Source organism: Fukomys damarensis, unplaced genomic scaffold (assembly GCF_012274545.1).
Source record: "Fukomys damarensis isolate Sample0158 unplaced genomic scaffold, DMR_v1.0_HiC HiC_scaffold_1, whole genome shotgun sequence".
In the NCBI taxonomy this organism is placed as follows: Eukaryota; Metazoa; Chordata; class Mammalia; order Rodentia; family Bathyergidae; genus Fukomys; species Fukomys damarensis.
In genome coordinates, this window is record NW_022900913.1 from 8,098,528 (window position 1) to 8,125,388 (window position 26,861).

Genomic DNA, 26,861 nt, shown 5'->3' on the forward strand with positions numbered 1-26,861 from the left:
TGAAAGGTACAGCAAAAGCACAACTGCAATATTTTTTTCCTTTCCTTTTAAAACATACAGTCTCAAGAGAACGGTATATACCAGATGGTTACATCTCCAATAGCCTGAAAAAATCATTTAATCTATATGGACAGCTAGCTGCACGGGCCCCACCACCAGACATACGAAGACTCTGTGGAGAGAGGCCTTGGAGTTTCACTCTGGATGCCAGGAGCACACTGGCCCCACCGCTGCAGTGGGAGCTGCCAGGCAGAGCGGGGTCAGGGGTGGTCGCTACGGTTGGGGCAATGAGAAGACTGAGATATGGAAAAGACTTTAAGGCACAGAAGGAGATTCTGTTGAGGGTGGTGACACACGGGGACTCACTGGCGCGGGAGAGGAGGAAGGCAACGGGAGGGCAGCGACAAATCTGGTCCCCACAGACGCTCACATCTTAATGCAGGAGACTGAGCTACAGCAGAACAGCAAAGGCGCTTTCCGGTCAGCGGTCACCACCCCACCTGGAGACGGCGGGTTCCCGCTGCAGCTTTACTTAGCTCTTGGCTCTTTCCTGCAGGACAGGCCACCGGACACACTGGCCTGCACTAACCACACCTCCCCACGACGATGCTTCCCTCACAGGGCAACGACGGTTACAGCAGATGCCACAGAAGTGCACTGGCTGTGCAAACGTGGAGAGAACGCAGTCAAACGCAAGCTTCGCTTTCTGAGAGTTTAACCGAACGTAAAAAGAAACGCAGTTGTGTTCCTTTACTTGCCCAGTCCTCTGCCTTTCACAGAGGTGGTGCGAATTTGTTCTAGTGAACTTTCTCTAGTATGTACTTAGCAAGCTAAGTGCTTGGTGTGTGCTGCAAAGACTCACATAACTACAGCATCTGCAGAAACCTACAAATGGTTTGTGCAGGACTTTTCGATGGCAACGTAAAGACACATTTCAAAAGAATTTCAATTAAAAGATGGTTTACTTGCTCCCGAAAAATATCGTGGAACAATCACATCTGCTCCTCCTTTATGGAATCAGTTATGCATTTGATCAATACTCTGTGAAAACAAACCGAGATCGTCTGTCTCATTACTTTGCTCATTCAGCCCAAGGACTGAAGTCTAGATGCAGCCTGGCAAAGGTAACTGGCGCAACGAGCAATAATCATCATATCACAACACTGACATCACCGGCAAGGACAAAACAGTCAGGAAAATAGCCAAAACTCTCTATGCATTTCCTCCACTGCTCACTAGGTTTCAAATCAACACTATCTCTGCTCAGTTTCGGAGGCCACAGACACACGAACATCTGCCAAAGGTTAAAATTAGGGCATTTCTTAATTACTTTATAATGGAAGCCAAATTTTGCATATAGCTAACCCTCAATTAGTTTTATTAACATCACTGTGCACTGAAGTAGGACATGCAAATCTGCCAAAGATTTAAAAAAGCATTTGTAGTATGGGGGCTTTAAATTATGTATATGTATCTCTTTCTTCAGAACATTTGACTTTACCACAAGATTAGAGGTTGAATTAAGCTGCCTTCCTGAGTATATGGAGCCCCCAAGCTGGAAGATGGGCCGCGTTGGGGAAAGAGAAAGAGGCTGGGCCCTAAAATTCCACTCAGGTGAAAAAAAATGAGAACTAGAAGAGGTGGTGGAGCGTAAAGTCCTGGATGGTCACAGAGTGACCTTTTCTTTTCTGGATTTTCCTTATCACAGGAGAGACTTCAAATTTGATTCAGACTCTCAAAGGGTTTCACCCCTTTGGGTCAGAGAGAGGAGGAAAAGACAATTCTAGAGCCTGATAATGCTCAGAGCAGTCTTCTGTCCTTGGTGAGATCAAAACTCATTAGCCCTAACTTGACATACGGGAAAAACGCGGAAGAAACTATATGATTGATTCTGTTAATCCTACGAGGACATATGGAGAACAGGTTTGGAGGAAAATACCAATGTTCAGTGTCTTCACTGGCTTTCAAATGTATGAACTGATCAGAGATTGCATAGCACCTTGTGAAAAAATATTGTACTTGTATCTTTTGCATTATTCCTAAAAATGCAACTAGTGGAATACAGCGGTTAAAGTAACAGCTAGTGTCTCATACCTGGTAATCTGAGCGTGAGACACACAGATCTTTGCCTTCTATCTCCAAGTCCAGGGGTAGTCACTATTGCTCAACCCCGAGGCACTGCGTAAGTCAGGCCCATGTAACACCAGCGCTTTAAGTCTGAAAAAGACTTCCTAAGGAGAGATCCCCTTGTTTGCAGCAGAAATACTCAAGACTTGAACCGCTGCTTAGAGATCTCAGGTGTGGGCCAGGGGAAGCTTGCTCTCCAGGACTGAAAGACCAGATGCTCATTACGAAATTCTGAACCACTTATAGGACGCATCAACACAGACACCACACAATCTCTTCTGTCTCAGTGAACGCAGTCCTGTGGAGTTCCCATGGCCATGTGCACTTGTCCTGCCTGCGCAGATTTAAAGGAACCTCACCCTGAACTGATAATTCATGCCTGCTTTAGCTGAACATCTGTCTCTGCACACAGTGTTAATTAAGCCACACAGTATGTAATAGTACAGGAAAGGCCAGAGGGCTCCAACGTGGCCTTCCCAAGCTGTTAATTAAATCAGAGTCCCATTAATGGAGTGGCAGGGCATGTGTTGGGGGGAAAAAATCCAGGACCAGAAGTCAGTGGATCTTGATCCTAGTCCTTCAGGTCTATGTAGCCATGGGTGATGATGATAATGGTAACGTTGGTAACCGTGAATCTTCCTCTCCTCTCTTTCCTTCCTTTCCCTCCATCCCTTTATTTCTTTCCTTTCCCTTCCCCTCTTTCTCTTTCTCTCCCTTCCTTCTTCCTTCCTTCTCCCTCTCTTCCTCTCCCTCCCTCTCTTTTTCTCTCCCTCCACCTCCTTCTTTCTTCAAGTTTTGGTGATACTGGGAGTTGAACCAAGAGCCTCTGTACTAAGCCACACTCCCTCCCCTTTTAATTTTTACAGAGACAGAGTCTTGCTAAGTCCTTAAGTTGCCCAGCTGGATGCAAACTTGCAGTTCTCGTGCCTCAGCCTCCCAGACTGCTGGGATCACAGGCATATGCCATCATATGGCCTCCTGCTTGTTCATTCTGAGTCCTTAATGCACATCCAGGGACTGTCCTGAACAGCTGACACTGTTCAGGATGCAGTGGCTTTGATAACCTCACAGTGAGGAGGGGGCTGCCATTCTCTTCTGCTGCTGAGGGAACTCAGGGTCTCATAGTCATTAGTGGGCCTGGGGTCAGGGGCTCCAGGCCATCTGGAGAGTGAGTGTCTTTCACCACACTTCACCTTACCCCCCTGTGCACTCTTAGATTCGCCAAATACGAGCACATTCATGAGACAATGGCTGTGATGGTGGGAAAATCTAAACCGCCAGATGAATGTCAGTTATTATTATTGTCATCTACTTACTTAATTACGTAGCTACAAGCTCTGATAATAATAGAACCTTGGTTGGGATTTGCTTGTCCTGCAAATCTTATTATAGTTCTGCCCTGTACATCACCTATTATTTTCTTTCAACACTCTGTGGGCCTGCATTTTGCAAAGCAGACATCTAGCACATCATTCATTAAGACGGACTGCTGGTCCTTATAAAAATAGAAAACAAATAAGCACCTAGCACCAGAGCCAAGAAATAAAAATTAAAATCTCTTGGCATTGACAGAAAGTTTTCCCTCCTCCCTCACCCTGAAATTTCTCTCTCTGCCAAACTCAAAACTTATGCTCAAACTTCAACTGCTGTTTAAATGTCAGCTCCTCCCTGTAGTCTGCCCTGATGCCTGGGGAAATTAACCCTGCCCGCTGCCCTACCATGGTACGTTAATGAGGATGGGTTAGACGCCTCGGGACTTTAATTGGTTAACAAATGCTTGTGGGCAGGGTTACACAGCAACAAGTTCACAGGTGACAGGAGCAAAGCAGAGATTGCAGACATGCAAGGTGATGGCACAGGATGCCATGTATAAAGGCAGCAGAGACTGCGGGGCAGGAAAAGCAGAGAAAGCAAATCTTCAGCAATTGAAGAAGTGAGGAAGGAATTAGGGATGAAAAGGAAGGTGCATAACTAAGAGACATATTTAAGAAGAACTCCCTGGGACTCAGTGCCCAGTAGACAGGAAGTAAATGAGAGTGTGAAATAACTCCACAGGGTCAGTGGACTGCTGAAAGCAGGATTCTTTCTACACTGGCAGGTGCCAGGTGGTTTCCCGCAGGACCTACTCACTCTCTCTCCCATTAACCCACAGCCACCACAGTGCTGCCTCGGGCAAGCACCTGTCCGGGTTCTCCACGTTTACAGGTGATTTGTTGCTGGCTCTGATTTGCTTTGGTTGGACACCTTTCCCGGAACATGGCAAATATTACATAAATGGGCAGAGAAAAGCAGAAACTGTCATCTTTTGCACTCTTCCAGGAATGAAGAGCAGGAGGTGCGTTCAGGGGACTTGGTGTGGGAGTCCCGGTCCTTGAATTAGAGGAGAGGGTGGGAACTCCCATCTGGCAGACAGGGAACCTGCGCTCAACTTTAATACTGGCTTTCATAGAAGCTGACAAGTTCAATCTTTCCAGGTCTTCAGTAGTTTCTCAGATCGAATTTTGATTGTACACAAATGAAACTTTAAGTCAGAGGCGTAGCCGTCAAAGTCATCAATAAAGCTAAAGCCACAAGAACTCTTACTAAAGAGTAAGGTTTGTAAATTTAACTCCAAAGGATTGTTTTAGAATTAATAAAAATGAACTGAAATTAAAAAAAGCTAACAGATTAGGAGAGTGTCGGGACAAGGAGCCCAGTGGATGTTTTGTGAGACTGCTAATTCAGGAAATCTAAAGAATAATAATAGACACACAAATTTAGCAGTTTTAGGGCCGGACACCTCACAGTGATGGCCTCGCTTAAAATTTACATTTTTCAAGAAGTGTGGATGCTATTTACTCTTAGAATAAATTGACTCCTGGCAAATGAGTCAGAAACTTGTTTTTATGTAAGCCATGCAAAGTAAACACTCCAAGATTCCCACATATATACAGCTGACGAGCAACTGAATTCACTTATACCTTTTCTTTGTGGAAAGTTAGAAATGTTTGGAAGCTTTGATTTATTTAAAATGAGAGCAAAGTTGGAGAGCAACATGAAATAAAGAGGAAAGGAAAATATTTTGTAGACTAAATTGTTTAAGGATAGAGAAAAACAGGGGTGATGATATCCAAAAGGATTATTATATATTCTAAAATCAATGACAAAGTTATTTATAAAATACTGAACAATTTAAATCTGTTTGGAGTATGTTAGTTGTCACTAACTACAAATTAGCTTTGGAGAACAAAAACACTGACTTGGCTTAAACCACAACTAATCAGCTTCATTTATAGCAGCAGTTTATTTATTTATTTATTATTTTTAGGGGGTTACTGGGGATCGAACTCGGTCCCTTTGCTTGTGAGGAAAGTGGCAGAGTCACTGAGCTAAATCCCTGGCCCAGCAGCAGTTTATTCTTGATGGCTTCAGGAAGAACTTGTCAATTTACAAACTTGTTCAGAAAAAAGAGATAGCTGGCAGTGCTCTGCTATCGGTGGTGTTTTCCTGAGCTTTGTGAGTAGCTTATAAAACGCATTTGGAAGAGTTCCACAGAAAAGGCTCCCTGAAAATAGTGGTTCAGCCCATCCACCATTACAAAAATTAACTGAGGAGGGAGGCTCACTGCAAGGAAGCGTAGAGTTGATGTGGCTGTTTAAATCTCACTTCTGTGTCTCTACCTCCACAATATCTATTTTATACAGCTAGTCACTTTCGATGTATCATGCTTTAGGTGAAAATTAAAACTTTAATAGGTCCCGGAATGTAGAATTATCCATTCAGATTTTAAATTGATTTAGATTCAACCAATGTTATTGGCTTTCTCAGTGAGATTTTTTCATTTTGACTTTGAGATAGATAAATCTACAAGTGATCACATTGTACAGTAATTCACTGTTTCTTTGGATCTGTACACAGCTGAGTAAAAAGGCATTTATTAGGCAAATATGTATGTCCAATGTATAAGTATAGTTTGAAATGTAAGACGGTACATATTATAGTCATAGCATATTTATAGCTCACTCCAGCTCCAAACTGTTTGTTTCCTTATAGTTTTATTTTCAGATTACTTATCATTAAAAATCAGTGTAGCACAAACAGTTGGAAAACTTTTCCATAAATAAATAATAAGGATAGCTTCTCTCTCTCAACAATTATGAACAAAATAGAAAAATTATGCAGGCCAATTTAAAGACAACGAAACTACAATTGATATGTAGTATTACACTACAAAGCATTCTAGCCACCTTTAATCCCAGCACTCAGGAGGCTGAGGTAGGAGGATTGCCGTGAGTTGAAGGCCAACCTTGGCTACAAACTGAGTTCAAGAAACTACATAGTGAGACCCTGTCTCAAAAGAAAACAAAAAGATTACTGCTCCTTGGCCCAGATGGTAGATGTGTCTTTGGATAACTTCAGAGCTTGTGGGGATTTCACCTAGGTCTCTGGTCACTTGTCTTCGAAATGGAGACTTGCCTGGCCTTTCCGTCTGTCTGTGTTCTAGCAGTTTCCAAATTTCAGGTCTCATCATGCTTTTGTGCTCTTGGAAGTTACTGAGGACTCCTAAGAGCTGCTTTTATTGATATTGGCTATACACAATATAGTTACTGGAAAAGTTTAAAGAGAAGAACACACAGCACAGCCTTCCCAAGCTGTTAGAGCACTAATGCTATCACACAACGTGTGGTCACTCTCTGTCTCTCCCCATTTCCCTGTCTCTCTCTCTCTTTAATAAAGGAAGATAATTTATTTGAAAAGAAAAGGGTAGGAGAGGGAGAAGATAGCTACATTGACGAGGAGGGGGCACCAGATAGGGGAATACCATACGATGTGGTCTCTTCAAAATGCCACTGGGCATTCCTGTGAGAAACAGCATGGAGAGTCAGTCTCTCGGTGTGGTTAGAAGACTGACTTTGAGAGTCCCCTATGGGAGTCTCAGCGACCTCCGGAATTCCCAAGTACACTTTGAGAAATCCTCCTTCTATTTGCATTTTGGGTACTTATGCTGTCTGGAAAATTTAAAACCCAGGAACTTTCCACCAGACTCTGTTTTGTGCCAGATCTAAGAAAACCCTGATAACACAAGTGAGACTGCTATACTGGATGAGAAACTGACAGTGTTCACTCTTGTTTAGGGAGTGGGTAAGGCGTGCTTCCTACTTTATGCCTTTTCTTACCTGTTCGAGTCTTAGTTTTGCCCCTAAACTGGTGACCTCTTTGGAGAAAGTATAACACATTTCATAAAATCTTCCTGATAGAAGAAAATATATCTAAGGGGAATCTAAGAAAAAGAAATTGAACATTAGCTGAAAGCTAGGTAGAGACACTATCTTGTAAGTCCCTGAGAGACACTTGTATTTTTCTCCTGGATTTTGCTCATCCCTCCATTTTGCCAACACTAATTTTCCCTGAAGTGTGTGTGTGTGTGTGTGTGTCCTCAAACAATGTTAGGCCAGGACACTGTGCAAAACTTCTGGAAAGGAGATTGCCTTGTTTGGATTTTAAAGCTTGGACTGAGAGCATATGTTGACATAATTTCACCAGGGAGGAGCAATTGGAGGAGTGGAAACCTAACTCAAATACCTCCAGAGGCCAGGCCACAGTCCCTGGCTACTGCAGGAGTGACAGAACTGGAGTCCAGGGTTCCTGTCCCTTTCCAAAGCCTTTCCACCCTGCTGCACCTGATAACTTGGTTTCCACCATAAAGGGAACAAGCAGCCATTTCTCCTCACTATGACTTGTATGTGTTGACCCAATGATTGTTTTGATTGTTATTCTTTTTATGAAAGTTTAGACACTGAGACTAGTTTGGTGTTGTCCTTACCAAAAATTATGAAAACTGAAAATAACCCCTTCACGAGGACACCTCTTGCTGTTAATATTATTGCCTAATTACATATGAAGTTATATTTCATAATGTGGTAATAACCTGAGCTCTCAACAACTTTCTTGTGAATTAAGTATATTCACAGTAATGGAATGAAAACAAAGTCTATAAATCCACAGTGAACAATATTATTTACTTCTAGCAAACAACACATGATTATTCTGTTTGGATTCTCCCTCTCAGAATGGTAACCTGTATGATTGATTCTTGATTTCTTAAAATACATTGTGATTTCAAAACTCAAAATACATGCAGTATTTGTAAAAACCATAATATTGAAAATTTATAAGCTCTCAAGATTTTCTTCCTACTGGATGGTGAAATTATCTATAATACGGCAGAAATTCTATGTTTTAATATACACAGAAATAAAAAGTACTATTTCAAAATGCAGTGTTAAATAACATAAACTCTCTGGTGGTAAAACACATAAGTCACTCTTCCCAAAGCTATCCTTTGTATTGCTGATTTTTCCCACTCTATTTTTGATATTTGATTAGCTGTATTTTGTTAACTATTGGCTACAATGTAAGCACTGTTACTTCTGAGTTTTTATTTCCAATGGTGCGTGGATTAAATAAATTACTCAGTCCATGTTAGTTTAGGCCAAGTGATGGGCTGTGTCACAAGCTAATGGCTGCAAATTTAAGTCAGTAAATATTTTTCTCGGTATTATTATGTTGTTCTGTTTTGTTTCACTAAAGCAACCGCAGTTTCTGAAACAGATCTCCTAGTGGCTCAGTGACACATATTTGTTAGAACTGAAATTACACAGCCTGCAGTCATGAAAAAGTGGCAGGGTAGCAAGGGTTGTCCTCATGATTTACATACTGTTTAGAATAGCACTTCATAGTTGTATGACCCCAGAGTCAGAACAGCAGAGCAGTTACTGCTTGCCATAGGATGCAGGAAAAGGGGTTCTTGTGATTCAGAATTTATTTTCAGCAAATCTTGAAAAGGAAAAAGAGCAAAACCTTTAAACACAACAAATTAAGTACTATGTGTTTAAAGCTTGAGACTGCTTTCCACTTCAGTATTTTTTTTTTTTCAGGCTGGATTTAGATTTATTTAATGTTGTGTCAGTCCCTTTTGAGTTTGGATTAAGAGACTGGTTCTCAAGGGCAGGGTGCCAGGCCCAATTTAGCATTAGTGAGCTCATGCTATTCTGGCTAATGAAGCCACTGATTGAATAATCACAAGGGACTAGCAGAATCTGATGTGCTCTCCCTGATTAGATAAAATTTGTCAAAGAGCCACTACATATCTATTTGTGGGACCAAGAACATATACCCGGTGCACTGCAACACTGAGTAGCACGCTGAGCTGATGGCCCTCCTCTCTGTTTCTACCCACTCCTTGTCCATTCTTTCCATAGGCTCGGGTGACCCGCTCTTCCGCCTCTGACTGAGTTTGTCAACAGGAGTCGTGCGGAGGAGGAGAAAGTTGAGGAGAAAGTTTAGGAGCCGGTGTCCCTTGCTGTCTCCATGCAGCTTGAATATGAAGGTGTGAATTCATCAACTCCTCCTCAGGTCCATGGACAGAGAGGGCTTCTTTTTCCCTGAGTGTCTCAGCGTATGCTCTCTTCCCCTCACCTTGCCCATTCAGCGGTAGTCTCTTAAAGAAATTCTCTTCATTAAATTCCAGAATACAGTCTACCTCCCATCTGGATTGTAGCTATACACGTACACAAAGCAAGCCAGACGATTATTTCATGAATCCCTGAACCTGCAAATTATAGTTATCTACTCAGTATCTTCAAACTATTTCTGTAAAGTTTACTCAGTGACTTCAGTCTCAAAGTGATTTTGAAAAATGTAAATAAAAGCAAATATTTAAACATAACGCTATTCCTTATCTCATTGTGGTTCAGAAGCCCATTGGACAGAATTCTAGGGTGGCATTTCCATCATCTGGTACTTTCTACTTGCACATTTTGTTTTGTTCCCTGTCTCTGTCTGTAAAGTATAATTCAGAAGCTTATAAAAGGTATAATCAACAAAATCCTAGTAATCCAGATAATTCAGCACATAAGTATGTAAAATGACTCATCTTTCTGAAAAATAAAAATTCAGCAGTTACTAAACATGCTTGTAAAAAGCCCACTGGAACATTTAACGTTCCTATGATAATAACACACCATTTGTAGGTGACTTTTGCAATGCTGGGGATGGAATCCAGGGCCTCCAGCATGCTGGGCAAATGCTCTACCACAGAGCTAAATCCCCAGCCCTGTAGGTGACTTCTGAATTCACACTGCAGGGAAACAAAAGTGAACACTAAAAATTATTTCCCTTTCACTTAGATGTAACAGATCTTCTCAACTAAGAAAGCCTGTTATTACCATTTGACTTACAGGAAAAAAATCATGTATGTATTCCCTCTGTTTTATTTTTTTTAGTATTTATCTTTTCTAGTCTATTATTTTCTATTATTTTATCTCCTCCTTACTTTTATCATTTCTGTCCTATTTTCTTTTATTTATTTGTCTCTAAGATTTCCCTAAGCCAAGTATAATATTCCTTTATTTTAAAAATAAAAACTTAAACTTACTAAGGTAGTTGCTAATGATGAAATTTTCTTGCTTTCTAAATTGTATGTAATTTTCTTTTTCTGCTTTCCTTTTGATTCAGTAAACATCCAGAACTATATTTCCTGTTTTTAATGAGGTCATATTTTTTGCTTATTATTTTCTTCTATTCTAGTGAACTATAATCCAAGAGTGTAGCCTTTCTATATAATAGCCTTTTTCTTCCCATATCTGAACAATTTTCCCTGAATATGTGAAAAATTTACAATGTCTCTCAATGGATAAAACTTAAAAATGTATTTGATATATTAATTTAATTTTATAATTTTGTTTTACTTTTTTCAGCTTTAATTGAGTTTATTGGTACATTTTAGGGATACAGTACAGTTACATTCATTGTTGGGATCTTGTACCTCTACATGACAAGTCTTGATTCTCATTTTTTCCCCTTACCTCTGCCCTCCCTTCACCCCCTCCTCCCCTCCCCATCTACAAACACTTTATTTTCATCTTTAAATTATAACTGTTTGCAGCTCTTTCATTGAGTAGTCTGTCTAAATGTGCACTTAAATATCCACTGTAATATTTTTCACCAACTTCTTAATTTTTGTCTGAGTATCAGAGTCTATGTTATTTGGCCTCTTTATGTTCCTTAGATTTATCGCTGCTTTATAAGTTAAAATTGTTTTGCCCCTTAACTCCTTTCTGTGGCCATGATTAGTGTGTTTTTAACTCAAAGTCTACTTCACCCACATCACTTTTCCTTTTCCACTGTTTGCATTCACTGCATTTGCTGTTGGCATTTTTTCTTGTCTTTTCATTTTAACATTTATCTCACTAAATGTGTTTCTTATAAATATTATAAGTTTTTAATCTTTTAAACTACACGTTCAAATTGTTATTTTTATATAAAATAATTAAATGTGCTTACCCACAGATCAATATACTTAAGCCTTCTGTCTTGCTTCTGTTTTATTTTACTCTTCTACTCTTTCCTTTTGTATTTTCTTCTTATTAAAGTTTATACTTATCCTAAATTCATAATCAAGTGTACTGTATTATTTATATAAAAACTGAGATATCTGCCACCTTCTTCCCTGGAAGACATACAATTCTGTCTGTGCTTTCCTTACTGTCTAATAAACTAGGTACATCTGTTTCAAATATTCCTTCATTGCATTTCCACTATACCTTATCTTACCAGAGAAACATATTTAATATCTCTGAAGGAGTTTTATATTTTTAAATATAAAGTCTGGAGAACTAGCATAATACCAATCATGCATCTTTTGAAGTTTTACTGAAGGGACGTATATGAACTTAAATAAATCTGAATATAATAAGTAATATTATCCAAAGAATAGTAGTATTAAGATATTATGGAGAAAATGGGCTAGTATGCAAATGAAATAGTTTGCAAGATGACTCTATTCTCACAATTACATCTTCTTTTTACATGGCAAAATTGATGTCTATTTCAGGAAATTTCATTTAAGTTAAGGTCTAAGATGCTCCACAGATTTTTGGGTGCTATAAATTCTGATTTAATTTTTAACCTCTTGTGGAATTGTGTTAATTCTATAGAAATTTCTGATCTATTAAAAAGAGGCTCATCTTAATCCCTAACTTTTATTTCTACACTTCAACCACTCTGGTTGAAAAATACCTTATTAAGTGAAGATAAGGAAATCTTTATATATTCTATTGGATTAATAGTGTTATGCTTGGAACATACAAGGTTAAAAATAGAAACACAAGAAGTTACTGCATGTTACTGTATTAAAGGACTAAATAGTTCATTATATATATATTTTTTTCAATTCTTTTGTATTTTTTATAACATTGCAGATTTTTAAGATCTGTGCCATTAATGATCAATGTGAGAAAAGCAATACTTTAAACTTTTAACTTTAAGGAAAATATTTTGTTAAGTATTTTGTTGATTAAATAATTATATGAGTGTTCATAAATGTGTGACTTTAGATGCTGAAAATGTTGGAAAAATCTAGAGATGTCAAGTGCTAACTGGAAGTTATAATTTCTGTTATAGTTTATTCACACCAGAGAAACTATTTGGTATTTACACATGTTATAATTTAATGGACGTCAGGGTGGGGCAATAGGGAGAGAGCAGCAGAAAACAGAAAGAGTGGATAAAGTAAGCATGACACATCTTGAGGCCTACGGTGGTTTGTGGTTCAATTAAATCAGGAAATGTACGACACAATACGCCACACTTTGCAGTTTCTGTGGGGCTGCCATCTGACTTACTTTCACCTGTCGCATAATCCTGTGGGTCAAGTATTCCTGACTCCTGTAGTGACCGAATGCAGGAATCCACCAGCTCCAAGCCTGTGGTCAGCTCATCTTCAATATCTTTTTGACCATCTGAAAAATAACATTTTAAGGGGGTGAGCAAAACCACAGGATAAGTTAATACAAAAGCTTCAGGTTAGCCGTTCATAACCAGAAGTATCCTGACCAAATACAGTAGTAATTCTGGAAAACTAAGATTGAAGCCAAGGTCTGATAATTTCACAGACTCTTGGACAACATAAAATCACTAGGTAAATAAGAGAACTGAATTGCCCACAAATGGTGAACATTATGACAATTTCACTGTCATTTTTTTTCGTATCCAATTTGATGTCTTTCTCTAAAGCTCATAGGAAAACTGATCAGCAGATACAGTGGATGTAAGTGTAAGTAACCATTAAGAGGCTATACTTTACCTTGTGACTGCCAATGAAACTGCTCTTCTGCTGAACTGTAAAAAAAGAGAACACACAGGTATAATGCATTGATTACAAAAGAAAAGACTAAATTGTAAGACACAAAGGTGCATTAGAGTCGTAAGGGTGGTTGCACATCATTTCTTTAAATTCCTCACTGGAAAGACTGATTCCATTTTAATATAATCTTAATTTTAAGCCATTTGTTATATATCATTACCTGTATAATTCACAGGTATTAGCATGTTATATACGGGCATTATTCAGTAAGTTTTAGGAGAACATCTCATTAAAAAAATACCAACTGGCTCATTTAAAAAAATCAACTGGTTACACTTGTTTCTTACAACATACAATTTTACACAATTTTATTTATTTTAAAATAGGAGTCTGAAGAGTGTCATAGAGATGTTGTAATGTAGCCTAATAAAGGAAATACCCATCTTTTTCTTTTTTTTTTTTTTGGTAACGGGGATTGAACTTGGGTCCTTGCACTTGCAAGGCAGGCCACCGAACCGCTGAGCTAAATCCCCGGCCCTACCCATCTATTCTTATTAAAAAGAAGATAAAATGAATCTTTGCTTTCACGTTGACATTTCTTATGACCATTTCCTTTCAATTGATCATTATGGGTTAAATTATGTAATTTAAAAATAATAACACTTCACCACCAACTGAATATATGTTAACAACATTCTCACTTAACAATATATCATATAAAATAATCAACTAGGAAGCCCCGTTTATACATATGAAATGCCAATTATATTGTTCAGAGTGGAACAGGTAGGTGGCATGGATTTATTCTGAAGGTTGAATTAAACACAAAAGAGATGAATGGATTTAAAGTTTCTATATGTAAACAGTTTTTTATATATGCAGACACTTTCTACATAGTTCCTTTTAATACGTTAGTACTTCAGGAGAAATCTAACAGATACCATTTTGGGAATGGTTTTCTACACTTATTTCATCAGATCTTTTCCTCTGATCAAGCAGCCTGTATGAATAGCTCATCAGTTCCTCAGCAGCAAGTAGATTTTAGATCTTTAATCTGTACTTAAGAGGTGGCTTCTGAATTCATTTGCAGGAGAAAAAGGAAAATCTGGTATAAATCAATGTTCAGAAAAGCCATGATTGACATAAATGAATAAAAGAATAGTCCCTTAAGAAACACGTGACTTTTATAGGGTGTCTTTCTCCTAAGCCACCCCTTATTAACAAAGTGGAAGATGGTTTTACAATAATAAGAACTATAGAAAGAATTTACACAGGAAATGAGAACTTTACAAATGGAGTCCCATGAAACTCTTTCTTGTGTAAGAAAGATATAGCATTAGGTATGTAAAATTATGTCTTACTGTATAATAACCCTTAAAATAGAAATACTTAAAATTACATGACAGATTTACTTAGTAAGTGGCCTTTAATATATGGCAGTCCCTCTTAAAATCCAAGAATCACAACAGTAAGACTGAACCTTCCTCATCCTAGCTATTCAAATCTAATCATTATATTTCAAGGAGGTGAACATCACAATATTAGTGTTTAAACATCCATCTCATTGTTCATTGAAAAGGCTGAAGTAGAAAGTAGGCGTATTGGTTCCAAGTAATTTCAAATGCTTACTGTGTCAGATTCATCTGCAGCAATTTTTAACTATGTATTTATGTTAGGTCTCACCAGAAATTTACAAGATCGGAAACTTGATAGGCTGGGCTAACAATCTTCTGTGATGATCCTGATGTGTTGCTAACTTTGGAAAACACCAGAAAGCATTCCTATTAGTGATCCACTATGAATTCATAGATGGTTTATAATGTTATTCTTCTATATTTTAAGGCTGGACAAATTCTCAAGATGGTATAACATTCTAAGCGTGTATATGCCATGGATTTATTTAGGGACAGAGAATACTCTCATCTTGTAGTGGGCTGAGCAATGGCCTTATTTCCCTGAAAGATGAGTTGAGATCATAACCCTGAAATGTGTTAATGGTAACTTACTTGGAAAAATGATTTTTGCCGATGTAATTAATGATTTTCTGATGAGATCATCCTGGATTATCTAAGAGGGCTCCAGTTGCAAAGACTAATGCTTTTATAAGAGACAGAAGAGGAGACACACACGGGGAAGGAGGGCAGGTAAAGATGGAGACAGACTGGGCTGAAGTACTCGTGAGCTAAGGATTTCCTGAAGCCACCTGCAGGCCCCCTGAGTTTGAACCTCTGTCCTCTAAAACTATGAGAATAAATTTCTATTGCTTTAAGCCAACCACTTGTGGTAATTTGCTATGGAAGCCCCAGAAAACTGGTGTAACATTTTCTGATACAATCAGAATAATCTCATGTTAAATCCTCCATGATTTGCTAATTTCTCTCATTACTACACACGTTTACAGTGTAGCTATTTACTACTAAATGTTCACTGTATACCAAGGTCCTGCTATCTCACAACAGCCACAGATCACGTTTGTAGACAGGACTTAAACTGTTAGGCAGCTAGACCACACAGCTCTTAAGAGCAGAGAAGAGATTTAAATCAATCTGTCTAAAGTTCAAACTCCTCATTCCCAGTCCCCAGTTATGGTGGGAACCTCACTTAGGTCACAAGTTGCTGAGCAGTATGAGTAACTGGGGCGGTGGAAGTCATTCCCAAGGTGCAACAAAGTTCTGCTCTCCTTTCCTCCAGGCGCGTGGACAACTACACTGGCGCAGCTCAAAGCCTGTGAGCGGAAGGGCAGGTGTTTATTCTGTCGCTCTTCTTTAACTCTGTGCTGATATTAGTCCCTGGGTAACCACGAGGAATGGAGACTTCCACCAACCCACAAAGAATGCAGAGCGCATTCTTTAAACCATGAGAGACAAACCATGTTTGTATTCACACTCTGAAGCTGCAGTGCTTCTAAGTTCTGTAGACTAACGTGACAGTGACCAGACAGAAATGTGTGTGCATATCAGTCTCATTCATGAGGCATCTCCTGCTTCTTGACTTCTGTTTCCACAGCACAGAGCTGAACGAAAATGTCCTGGGAAATCCTAGTGTGAAGAAGGGGGAACCTCTGCTTTAGTTCATCCCTTGGGATCTGTCTACACCTCTGCAATAATGGGTGATTTTGTGTGTATGGCTTCATATCACGCTATTATATCAAATTTATTTTCCTTTTCGTTTCTTTCAAAAATATTTCAGTTTTATGATGTAACAGAAACATGAAGAAACATTTTTATTACAACTGGCAATGAATATAAAACTAACCTCTCAAAGCAGGGCACCTTCCTTTTGGGCAGACAAAAATCATTTATTATTTCAGTGGTTTCCCTGATTCCTTTCAGACAGTTAAAATGCGTTGAAAAGTATGACTGATCATCACAGAGAAGAGAAATCCCAAGAGAAAGCAAGTTTGGATTTTCTTTCTCTAATTGCACACTTCACTCTCTCTGTTAGGGGATTTATACAATCATATTTTATGCAATTGATTTCTTCCTTTAAAATTACCCTAAGGAAGATGCTCTTAAAAAGGCAAACAAATGATTCATATGATAAACATGAATCATGCTTTTGTCTCAGAACTCTCATACCAGGTGTTAGGAAGCACCTGTGATATGCCTTTGAGTTTTGTAATCAATTTAATATGCTATAATATAATTGAAGAGTCACTTTTGAAGCTGTCTAACTTCACTGCATATTAAATTTCAGGAAGCAAAGTTTGTGTGCATTGCTGCAATGCTGTTTCTTGAAATGGAAATCACCTCTAACGAATCAAATTTTAAAAAAGTGCAGATATTATTCAGCTCAGTATATAGGTACTTATACCCATGTGTGAACTGCAGTGCCTAGTGACTGTTAGGAAAACACAGATTAATAATAAGATGCCCAAAAATAACATTAACCCTTAAAAATATTCAGACATCAGAAATGTTAAGTAGGGATTCTAGGGAAATGTATTTAAAGCACAATTCTAAAGGCTAACACATTGAAGGCTCTCTCTTTGTACCAAGCAATATTCTAATGGATTTACAGTTCATCTTCATAACCAAAACGTTTTCTTTTCTTTCATACTTATTCATTTTTTTTATTGCTGAGTGGACCCTAAGATCTTCTGGATGCTGAACAGCCTACTGCTGGGCATGGCAAAACTTTGGAGAGAAGTTAAGTTTCCTGTTTTATGGAAAATGAAACTGAGGTGAGCAGATACTTAGGAAGTTGCCACAGGTCTTACCTCAGGCAAGTCATGGAAGCAGGAGTGTGAGCTTGATTTCCACATTCTAAACTTCCTAGTCACATATTTGTATGCATGGAAATTAAACTCTCATGTGACTAAAACTAATACTCTAAAAGTGCAGAAGAAAACATATTTTGAGAGAAGACATTGCTAAATGGATATAATTTACAAGAAATTCATTTCCAGAACATACATGTAACTCCTACAAATCAGTAAGATAGAGATTTTTAAAAATTAAATTAAAAGGTCAACAGTTGTGCACAGCTCATGTGTAACAGGAAAATCAAGAATGTGTGGCCACTGAACAAAGAATTGGAAGAATAAAAGTTTAACACAAGATATCTCTTTGCACCCTCAGACTGTCAAGGACTTTGAAAGCCTAACAGTACTAAGTTGTGATGAAGGGATGGAAGAATGACTCGTACATTGTAGGTAGGAGAGGGAATTAGATAAACATTTGGAAAATCCATAAGGCAATTCATGGTAATGTAAATCTGAATATTACTCGGCAGTTAAAATAAATTAGGTAGATGCAAATTACATGGAGTTCTCCACACTTAGATATAGAGAAAAACAATTCAAGTTGCACATAAGATATGTTCTGCAAGATCCCAATTACATGGATTTCACACTGACTACAATATTACTTATAAACACACATATCATATGCATATAAACATATGTTCTGAAAAGATACCAAATTAATGATGGTCATGGCCTGGGTGAAGGAGAAATGAGTCTGAAGAAAGAGTAAACTTCCTTTGACTTTAATGATTTTCTGAAAACAGAGAAAGTGACCTTTATTTGGACAAAATGTTAGCTTTAATTTGAAAGTATCTTTGATATTTCAGAAAAAGCCCATAGTTCTTGCATTTGGAAATATGTTTAGGTAAATGCTCATATAACTACTTGAATTCCATTCTGCATACAATTCTTGCCATTATTAGTGCCCCTCATAATTCTAACTAGAATGATGCCAAAAGTTTTGAACAAATATAAGTACAAAGGATAGAGAAAACTAAGAATTAGGGAGATAATTTCTTTTCCCCCTGCATTTCACATGTGAGAAAAGTGACAAAATCACTTTTACAATGTTTCAAGTTTAAAATAGTTTGAACATTTCCAATAAGCAGCTAACAACTTTCAAGTTCCAAGGACATGAAGCCGGGTGGAGGGAACTAGTGTAAACAAAGATTTGCCTGTCAGTGCTTAGAGAAGTGATTCTCACCCTGGCCATTTCCAGAATGACAGTCTTATACATCTTCAGGCCACTGCTGCAAAAAAAAATTTATCTATCTATCTATCTATCTATCTATCTATCTATCTATCTATCTATCTATCTATCTAAGTTCAGAGGCTTTCCTTAATGTCAGGAAAAGGCAGAAAACAAATCATTACTTCTGTTACTCTGTCTCTTATGAACCTGCTCAAATACATTTTCTTTTTCAACTTTTTTGGTGCCCAGAGCACTGATCTCAAACATGAGGAGCATTATCGCTCCCAATATCTTTCAACAAAAAATAAAGCAACAGAAGTATGAGTTTTCTTAGTTGGATTTTAAGTTAAGCAGTGTACCTAAAACATAAGCCAGGGAAACTGTTGTGAAATAAATTGCTTCCAAAGGAATGTTTGATGTTAGCCTACAGTGACAAAGATTCTTACACCGATGATATCCGTATGACCTGACCTTATATTCTAAAATCATTTTAGTAGCTAGGTTTGAATGTAGTAGCTCACCCGAATAGGCAATGGCTGTGAAATAAAATGACCTTTGTGTCCAAATCCTCAAATGCTGTGGAAATGTAAGGTATGTAGTAAAAATGATGAAAAGTGGTCCCCACCCAAAACTTTGCTTGAGGCCACTGCAGCTCTTTTATAAGCGCACTTTGTCCAGTGCTCAATAGTTTGGGGTAGTGAATAACCCTGTTTCCTGCAGAACATTTTGTGGGGCTGGCTTCCTTTAGCCTTGTGCCTTTTGGTTTCTATAACTGCCTGTGAAATATCCACAAATGGACGTTGCAATAGCTCTGCTATAAAAATGGCAAGCTTGTTTCTTTCTTAGAGCATATATCTTCTTTGTGATTTGTTTCCATCAAAAAATATAATTTTACAGCGATGATAAACACTTTTACAGGGCGACCGAGGACAGCAATAGAACCACAATGCTACTACATGAGCAGGCCACGTGTGTATCAGTCCAGAGTGTGCAGAATGGAGCCAGACTCCCTGGTCTGGAATCTGGCTCTGATTCCTTCAGCCTAGAAAGCTGTGGGCAACTCCTGCACTCTGCAACAAAGACACTGGGCAGACTACACAGGTCCTTTGTTTTAGGTGATTGTATGTTAGATATTCAGAGTGGTTGGTCCATCTGGAGGAAGTATAGAATTGTGTAAATGGTCTATAAACTAAGATTAATCACGAGTAGAAACATTATGAATTATCAATGTCAATAATTATAAATTGATTAATTATGCCTTAGTGTAGACTTTCTGATATATGACTGAAAAATATGGAGAATGTGTAAGTTAAAAAGTGTCTTTAGTTGCACTGTCCTGGCTGCCTTGATAGCCTCACTCAATTAAAAACATTTACCATTCACCGTCATTTTGACTTTGAGGAAGAGCCAGATACCGCATGGCACCATGTGCAGTGAAAAGGTGAATGATGTTTTTACACACCCGCCTTCCCACTGAATGGCACCCTGCAGGAGCAGTCATCACATTTTGTTTAATCACACCATATAAGGACACTCTAGAAAGAAGAATTCCAGAGCAGCTTTAGAAAGCGACAAGAATGATGGGATACGTGTGTTAAAGGTAAGGGGTGCTACTTGGAGGGGGATTAATGACAGTGTGTCCTTTATTGTTCTATTTTTTTAAAATTTAGACATTCTTTACTGTATGTACCTCAGAGTACCTCATGTATCTCAGAGTGCACTGCAGGCCACCGTAGAGGGTCAACATGGCAGCAGGTGTGGGGAAATGGGAAGAAAGGATACTAGAATACCTAGCCATGGTGCATTCTGCACCGGGCTGCCAGTCACAAGAAGTTCTGGGGAACTGGGACAATAAAGTCCCCGTGTCCTTTTGGTGAGCACTCACTCCAGCTGTGAAATACAGAAGAGAGACACCACCAGCGCTCCATGACTTCTGCTATGGTTTGGACATTGAATGTCCTCCCAGAGGCCCCTGTGTGTAAGGCTTGGCTCTCAGGTGGCTCTAGTGGAAGGAGCTGGAACCTTGGAAGGTCCATAAGTCACTTGGGTGCCCTGTAGACATCGTGGGACTATGGCCCCTCCTCTCTGTTTTGTTCCCTGACTCATTAAGTGCAAGGTTCAGCTCTACTACATGTTCCTGCCATGATGTGCTTTCTCCACACAGGATCAAAGCAACCCAACTGATCGTGTTCTGGAACCTCCAGAACTGTGGGCAAGATAAACTTTTTCTCTGTATGTGTTAACTATCTTCAGTTCTTTGCTATAGAATTGGAAACCTGACCGACATAACTGTGCAATGGGCTGGGGGCATCATAAATAAGTGTACAGAACTAGGGGAATTGCTGTATGAAGACACGACTCTATGGTACTTCTGCACCTAGGACCATGCCACTTCCGGCAAGTCACTTCCTGTCTGGAAGACTCAGTTTTCTTATGGTAACTGGTTGGTTAAGTATGGAAAGCTTATGAAACTGTAGGACAGGGTCAGGAACATAGAAAGGACTATGCACTCACACTGCAACAAGAAGAAACCAAAATTGAGCCATTGCTATTAAAAGCAGAAGAACGGAGGCCAGCAAAGGAACAGCTGATTCGCAGAACTGAAAGAAGTAAAGCTTGTCAATTATATGAATTCCAGTGTCTACACTTGGGGCCAACAAATACACGCATGTGACAGGCTCTGCAGAATTTATACTGTCTATCTTTTCTCCCCCCCTGAAATAGTGATGAGAAAAGGCCATCTGTGATTTACAGAGCAAGACAATTTGCTTTAAAACCGTAAGTTTTCCAATCGGTGCTGCACAGGGTGCTTCTTCTGGCAATTGCCATCCTTCTCGCTATAATGAAAATGGGAAAGACCATTTGCTCTTTTCAAAACCATGGGAGAGAATAACTCAGACTCAAGTTGCTATTATTAATTTATTTTTAGTTGGAGGCAGAGGAAATCCATATTCTTAAGCTAATTTTGTTGGCGCTGGCGACTGACAAATTATCCCAGCAACTGATACAGCTCCACGTCTCCCACACGGCAGCCTGGATGCACACGGCTCTTGTGTTTATCATAGCACTATGGCACTCTCACTTTTGGGAGCGAGCCAGTGAGAACTAAACAAGGGAGGAGGAATATGCACTCCTTTGTGTTTTAATTCCTTCGCAATAAATACCCTATTCCTAGCAGCCACATAGTTACCCCAAGGCTCAGTCATCTTGAGTGTGCCTATCTATACAAGAGCCAGGCTCTGACCCTGGGAAAGAGATACATTCAAGTTTCCCTTCTTTGAATTATTTCTGTAGTTTTGGAGTTGATTGTAGTTATATCACAAGAGATGTATTATGTATAAAATTCAGTATCAGGAGCAGCAACAAATGGTGTATTATAAAGCAGAAATTTCTTATGTTAGACCCTTTTCTGCTGTTTCCTGGGAAACTTCTCATGCATGGGCTAGGAACTATTTTTTAAAAATAGTTTTAGTAGTGCACAAGAAATTTACCACAATAGAAGCAATACTTCTATCCATGTTAGAAAACACAGTGCCATAATATCTTTGCTGGTGGGGATTCAAAATATTGGAATACGTTAAGTTGCAATTCTAGATGGCCCGGATATTGTTCATCAATTGACCAGTGGAACTTACAGTATTTTGAAGTGCTTTCCAAAACATTCAATAGTCTCTGCTGTTCGTGAGCTAATACAACAGAATTACACATATTTACATTGATAGATCAACAGTATTACCCATGGTTCCACTGACAGCTGAGTTGATGTTGATTCACTTGAACTTCTCAGTCTCTGATCCTGAGTGTGTGCAGTGAGCTCACTGTATGCTGTAGCTGGATCATTCATAACTGATATTTGGTAGGAGAGTAGTAATGCGTGTGTTTGCTCAAGGCTTGAGATGTCTCCAGTTTCCGTCTTTTACATCTTTTGCACAGAATATTTTTGTTCCACAAATCATCCCTGATCAATCATCTTAGTTAAGGCAGATCCCAGATTTTAGGGACAACTGGGAGGCAGAGGGGTGGAGGAGACGTGAGTGTGTGTGCTGTGTGTGTCTCTGTGCACTCCATTCTTCCAAGACACACTGACTCACTCACACCTCTTCTTTCACCTGCTCTTGTTTCCTATGTATGTTGGTCATCACAGGTTTGTCAAACCCCGGGCACTGTATTTGACTTGAATTGAAAATAGATATGATTTTATAAATACAAGGCTAAACCCTCTTAGAAATGTAATGGAAATAACATGCAATTACATTGCTTATTTTACAAGAAAGAAATGGATTTTTCTTTTGTTTTGGATTCCAGCATATGATTTTTAACAATTTTTAATGCCTTCTTAGAACAGAAATAATTTAATATTCACATACGTAAGAACTCTTATGGTTTTACACATCTTTACCTGCTGAAGAATTATCATAGTCTTTTGAGCATGAGAGCCACCTGAAACTTCCTGAAGGTTTTGTTAGAAAGTTTAATGAATGAAGAAATTACCATAGCAGGTCTATTCACAGTTCCCAAAGGCTAAAAAAACCCAAATATTCTTCAATAAGTGAGGAGTTAAGCAAACAGATACACCCATTCTAAGAAAACATACTTAGCAATGAAAAGGAATGGTTTGTTGATGTATGCAATAACAACAACTCTCAAAGGAATTTTGCTGAGTTAAAAAGATAGTTTTTTGAAATATAAAATCAAAGGACTGGAGAACTGAGTAGTGGCTGTCAGGGGTTAGAGCCAGGAGAGGGAGGGTACATCTAAGAAGAGGTAAGTCAAGGGAGATTTCATGTGCTGCAAAGATCCCGAATCTTGACTGTGGTGGTGGTCAGCCAAAGGTACTTATGTGATAAATGTGCACAGTACTAACCACACACACACAAACACACACACAGAGAAATACATGTAGAACTGGGGAACCCTGTGGATTATAACAACGTCAATTTCCTGGTTGCAATAGTATATTGCTTATGTAAGATACTACCACGGGCAGGAACAGGGTGAACTTCAAAGTGATTTTCCTGCGTAATTTATTTTGCGTCTTCATATGAATCCACAGTTACTTCCAAATACAAAGAACAAAATAGTAGAGTTCGGTTTGATAATGCTTTATTTCCTTTTTCCCTGTATTGATTTTTCTATACACAAGATATTACTCAAATTTTCTCATATAATAATTGAACTAGAGTACAATGAGGACAGGGAGTAGTGCAGCAAAGAAAGAGAAAGGAAGGGACGGAGACGGAAGGCGGAGCCGCCGGGCATTCGGCAGAGCCCTGCTCATTCATTTTGTTCATGTCCTTTTGTTCTTCATTCTTATGCCAAAGCTCAGAGGGCTCTGCCCTGGCTCACTTCTGCTTTGTCCTGTGACTGCAGAGTTAGGCCCGCCACATAATGCAACGATCAGTGTCCACTGTCAATCAGATGCAAGGAATTGTACTGTCGCTGGAGGAAAACTCATTATATCTCATCTTTCCTGCTCACTGAGATCCAGTATTTATGTCCACTGCCATATGTCTTCGGGAATATGTAAAGTGATGCTTTAGCTTACAGTACTAGAGCAAAGTGCACATCACCTCTTATGCATGCACTATGTGTCCACCAGATCTCAGGAAATATAAAGCATTGGCTCTCTGGAAGCACATTCATCAAAGTGAGGCTGTCACCAGGTGCTGCTCTTCCTGTTAGCTTGCAGGATTTGGGGAACAGCACGGCCAGTCTGCTTGCACACCCCCAGTCTACTACCTAACTCTTGGAAGCTGGTCTCCTTGGTTGATAATGTTTGTCTGTTGCTTTCTAAATTTATTGTAGAGAAAAGGAAGAGGGCAGCTGTGCCTATCCTGAAGTTATCTTTTTAGGACAGAATGAGGACTTGAGTGTCAAGTCTCACTAAACAAATGCACTACCAGTCACAGCCATGAAAATCATTTAAAATGCCATAAATTGAAAGATCTACTGATGTTCTTAAGGTATTTAGAGCACATCTTCCCAGAAATGGTTGTTGAGATCCTTTATATCTGTGTATCCATTCACTGTTGCAAATGTTCTTTGAAATTCACTCTCTCTATTTTCTTGGAGCTTTTTTCTTTTGTTAACTCTTGCATGGTGGCATAAAGAGCTGTGCTCCTGAAAAAATAACAAGAACTTCTTCACCGCAGAGTAATACTCCATTGTGTGTAATACCACTTTTTCTTTATCCATTCATCTTTTGATGGAATACAGGACACTTCCAAGATTTAATGATTATGAATCGTGCTACTATAGACACAGTTATGTGTGCATCACTGTAATACGATGTCCTTAATCCTTTCTGGAAGATACCTTAAAGGGGAATAGTTGGCTTGAATGTAATTTTTATTTAAAAAGAATAAACTTGAGTCATTCATAAGAACATGGATGCACCTTGAGTTCTTAAAGTTAAGTGAAATACATCAGACACACTAGCTTAAATATTGTATGGTTTCTCTCACATGAGAAATCCAGATTGTACATAGATTAAAGGGCAAAATACAAGGGAGATAAGAGAGGGAGTGAGGGAGCGGGGAAGCAGGCATACAAAGAATTAAGACGTGTCATGTTCATGTACCAGTATGCAGTCAAAAAGTAACTGCCCGTTGACAAAGATTCTCTCTGTCCCTTTCTCAGAATCCCGCTTTACTCCTTTCATTTTTCTCTCAATTTTTGTCACTCAGAAAGCGTTCTCCAGCTAGATTTATGGATGTACTGCTGCTCTCTGGAAATTCTTAATTTTGCCCCTGAGCTGTTTTGCAAAGGAAATCTGATGGAGCAACAGCCTACAGGTGTGAGGGGTGGGGCTGGGCACCATACGTGTGCCCTCCGATTCCTCTTTCCCATAGAGCATTTGCAGAGCCCTCGTGGAGCCCTCGCGGTGGAGCCCAGTGCGGATGAATGGGACTCTCGACACCACCAAGACCGCGCCTTCCCTTGGAACCTGAACTTGCAGCGAATGAAGAATGCAAGAGCAAGGACTGCATCATCGCCTCTCTTGTCAACACTCCTTCCCTGTGTCAGCCAACCATGAAAGCTGAAAATCATGCGCTAGAAGGAAGTTATGGCAACCTCAGTTGCATTTCCTGTCGGATCCTTCTTCCTCGTCAGCAAGAGAGCATAGGTAGAACGTGGGCAAAACAGAAAGTGAAACGAAAAAGTTCAGGAAGTACGTGCAATGCTTTCACTGCAAAAATGAAATATTTCACGAATGGCTCTTAAATACGAACTCGGTACTGTCAGCAATTCTGTGCACAAGTTAAACGCTCTTATACACATAATTAAGTCTAAAATAGCAAAACATTGCGAGGAGTAGTTGGATTCATGTTATTACGGTATTTTTTATTTTTTAAAAATTAGAATTAAATAGTAAGTTCAGGGCTACAGTATAAAACAAACAAAAAACTTTTGTAACTTTTTAATAATTACTTTTTGTAGTGCCAGGGACTGAACTCAGGGCCTTCACAATGAGATACACCCCCTACCCCACTCTATTTAAAAAAATGTTTTGAGACAGAATGTCACTAAGTCAATAAGTGGCCTACAGATGATTACAACATGGTCTCTCTCCGGCCCAGCCTCCCAGAATGCCGGGCTGCAGGCCTGTGTCATCATGCCCACCTCCACTGCCTCTTCTCCCTGGTTTTGAACAACAAGCCCTCCATTTACTCCAGGTGTTATGGATTCTGAACATGCTCTGCCTGAGATGGCCACTTGGGAATTACATGACAGTGTATATCTGAAGGTCCTTGTGGGCAAGTATGATATTAAAAAATCTTCCTGGACTCGCTTCAGCTTCGCTCCACCTCACTACCTCTCTCCTGTTCTTCAAGTCTGCAGGAATTCTACCCTAACCAAGTATCTCCAATGTCACTGGAATCTGATCACAGCAATCCTCATTCTAAAGCCGTCTGGGACTCCCTTGTCAAAGATGACATGGCTCAGTGTATGTGAGGTTCTTTCCGCATCTTCTGAACTGTTCCATCAACTCTCAGGTCTGTTTTTTTTTTTGGTCAGTACCATGTGCTTTTTTGGTACTAGGAATAGAACTCAGGACCTTGCACTTTTGAGGCAAGTGGTAGCACCACTGAGCTAAATCCCCTGCCCTACCATGCTGTTTTTATCACAGAAGCTCTGTAGTATAATATCAAGTCAGGGACTGTGATGCT

The 26,861-nt window shown here is 39.2% G+C and overlaps 1 protein-coding gene across 1 annotated transcript in view; it reads right to left on the bottom strand.

Moving 5' to 3' along the window:
• LOC104847976 (catenin delta-2) overlaps nt 1-26,861 on the bottom strand; it is a 475,688-nt gene that overhangs the window by 10,276 nt on the left and 438,551 nt on the right. Inside the window, exons 4-5 of the mRNA XM_033760074.1 lie at nt 13,253-13,287; nt 12,792-12,908 (exon numbers count right to left, since the gene is read on the bottom strand). Coding sequence (XP_033615965.1) covers nt 12,792-12,908; nt 13,253-13,287 — 152 coding nt within the window. The remainder of the gene's footprint in view (nt 1-12,791; nt 12,909-13,252; nt 13,288-26,861) is intronic.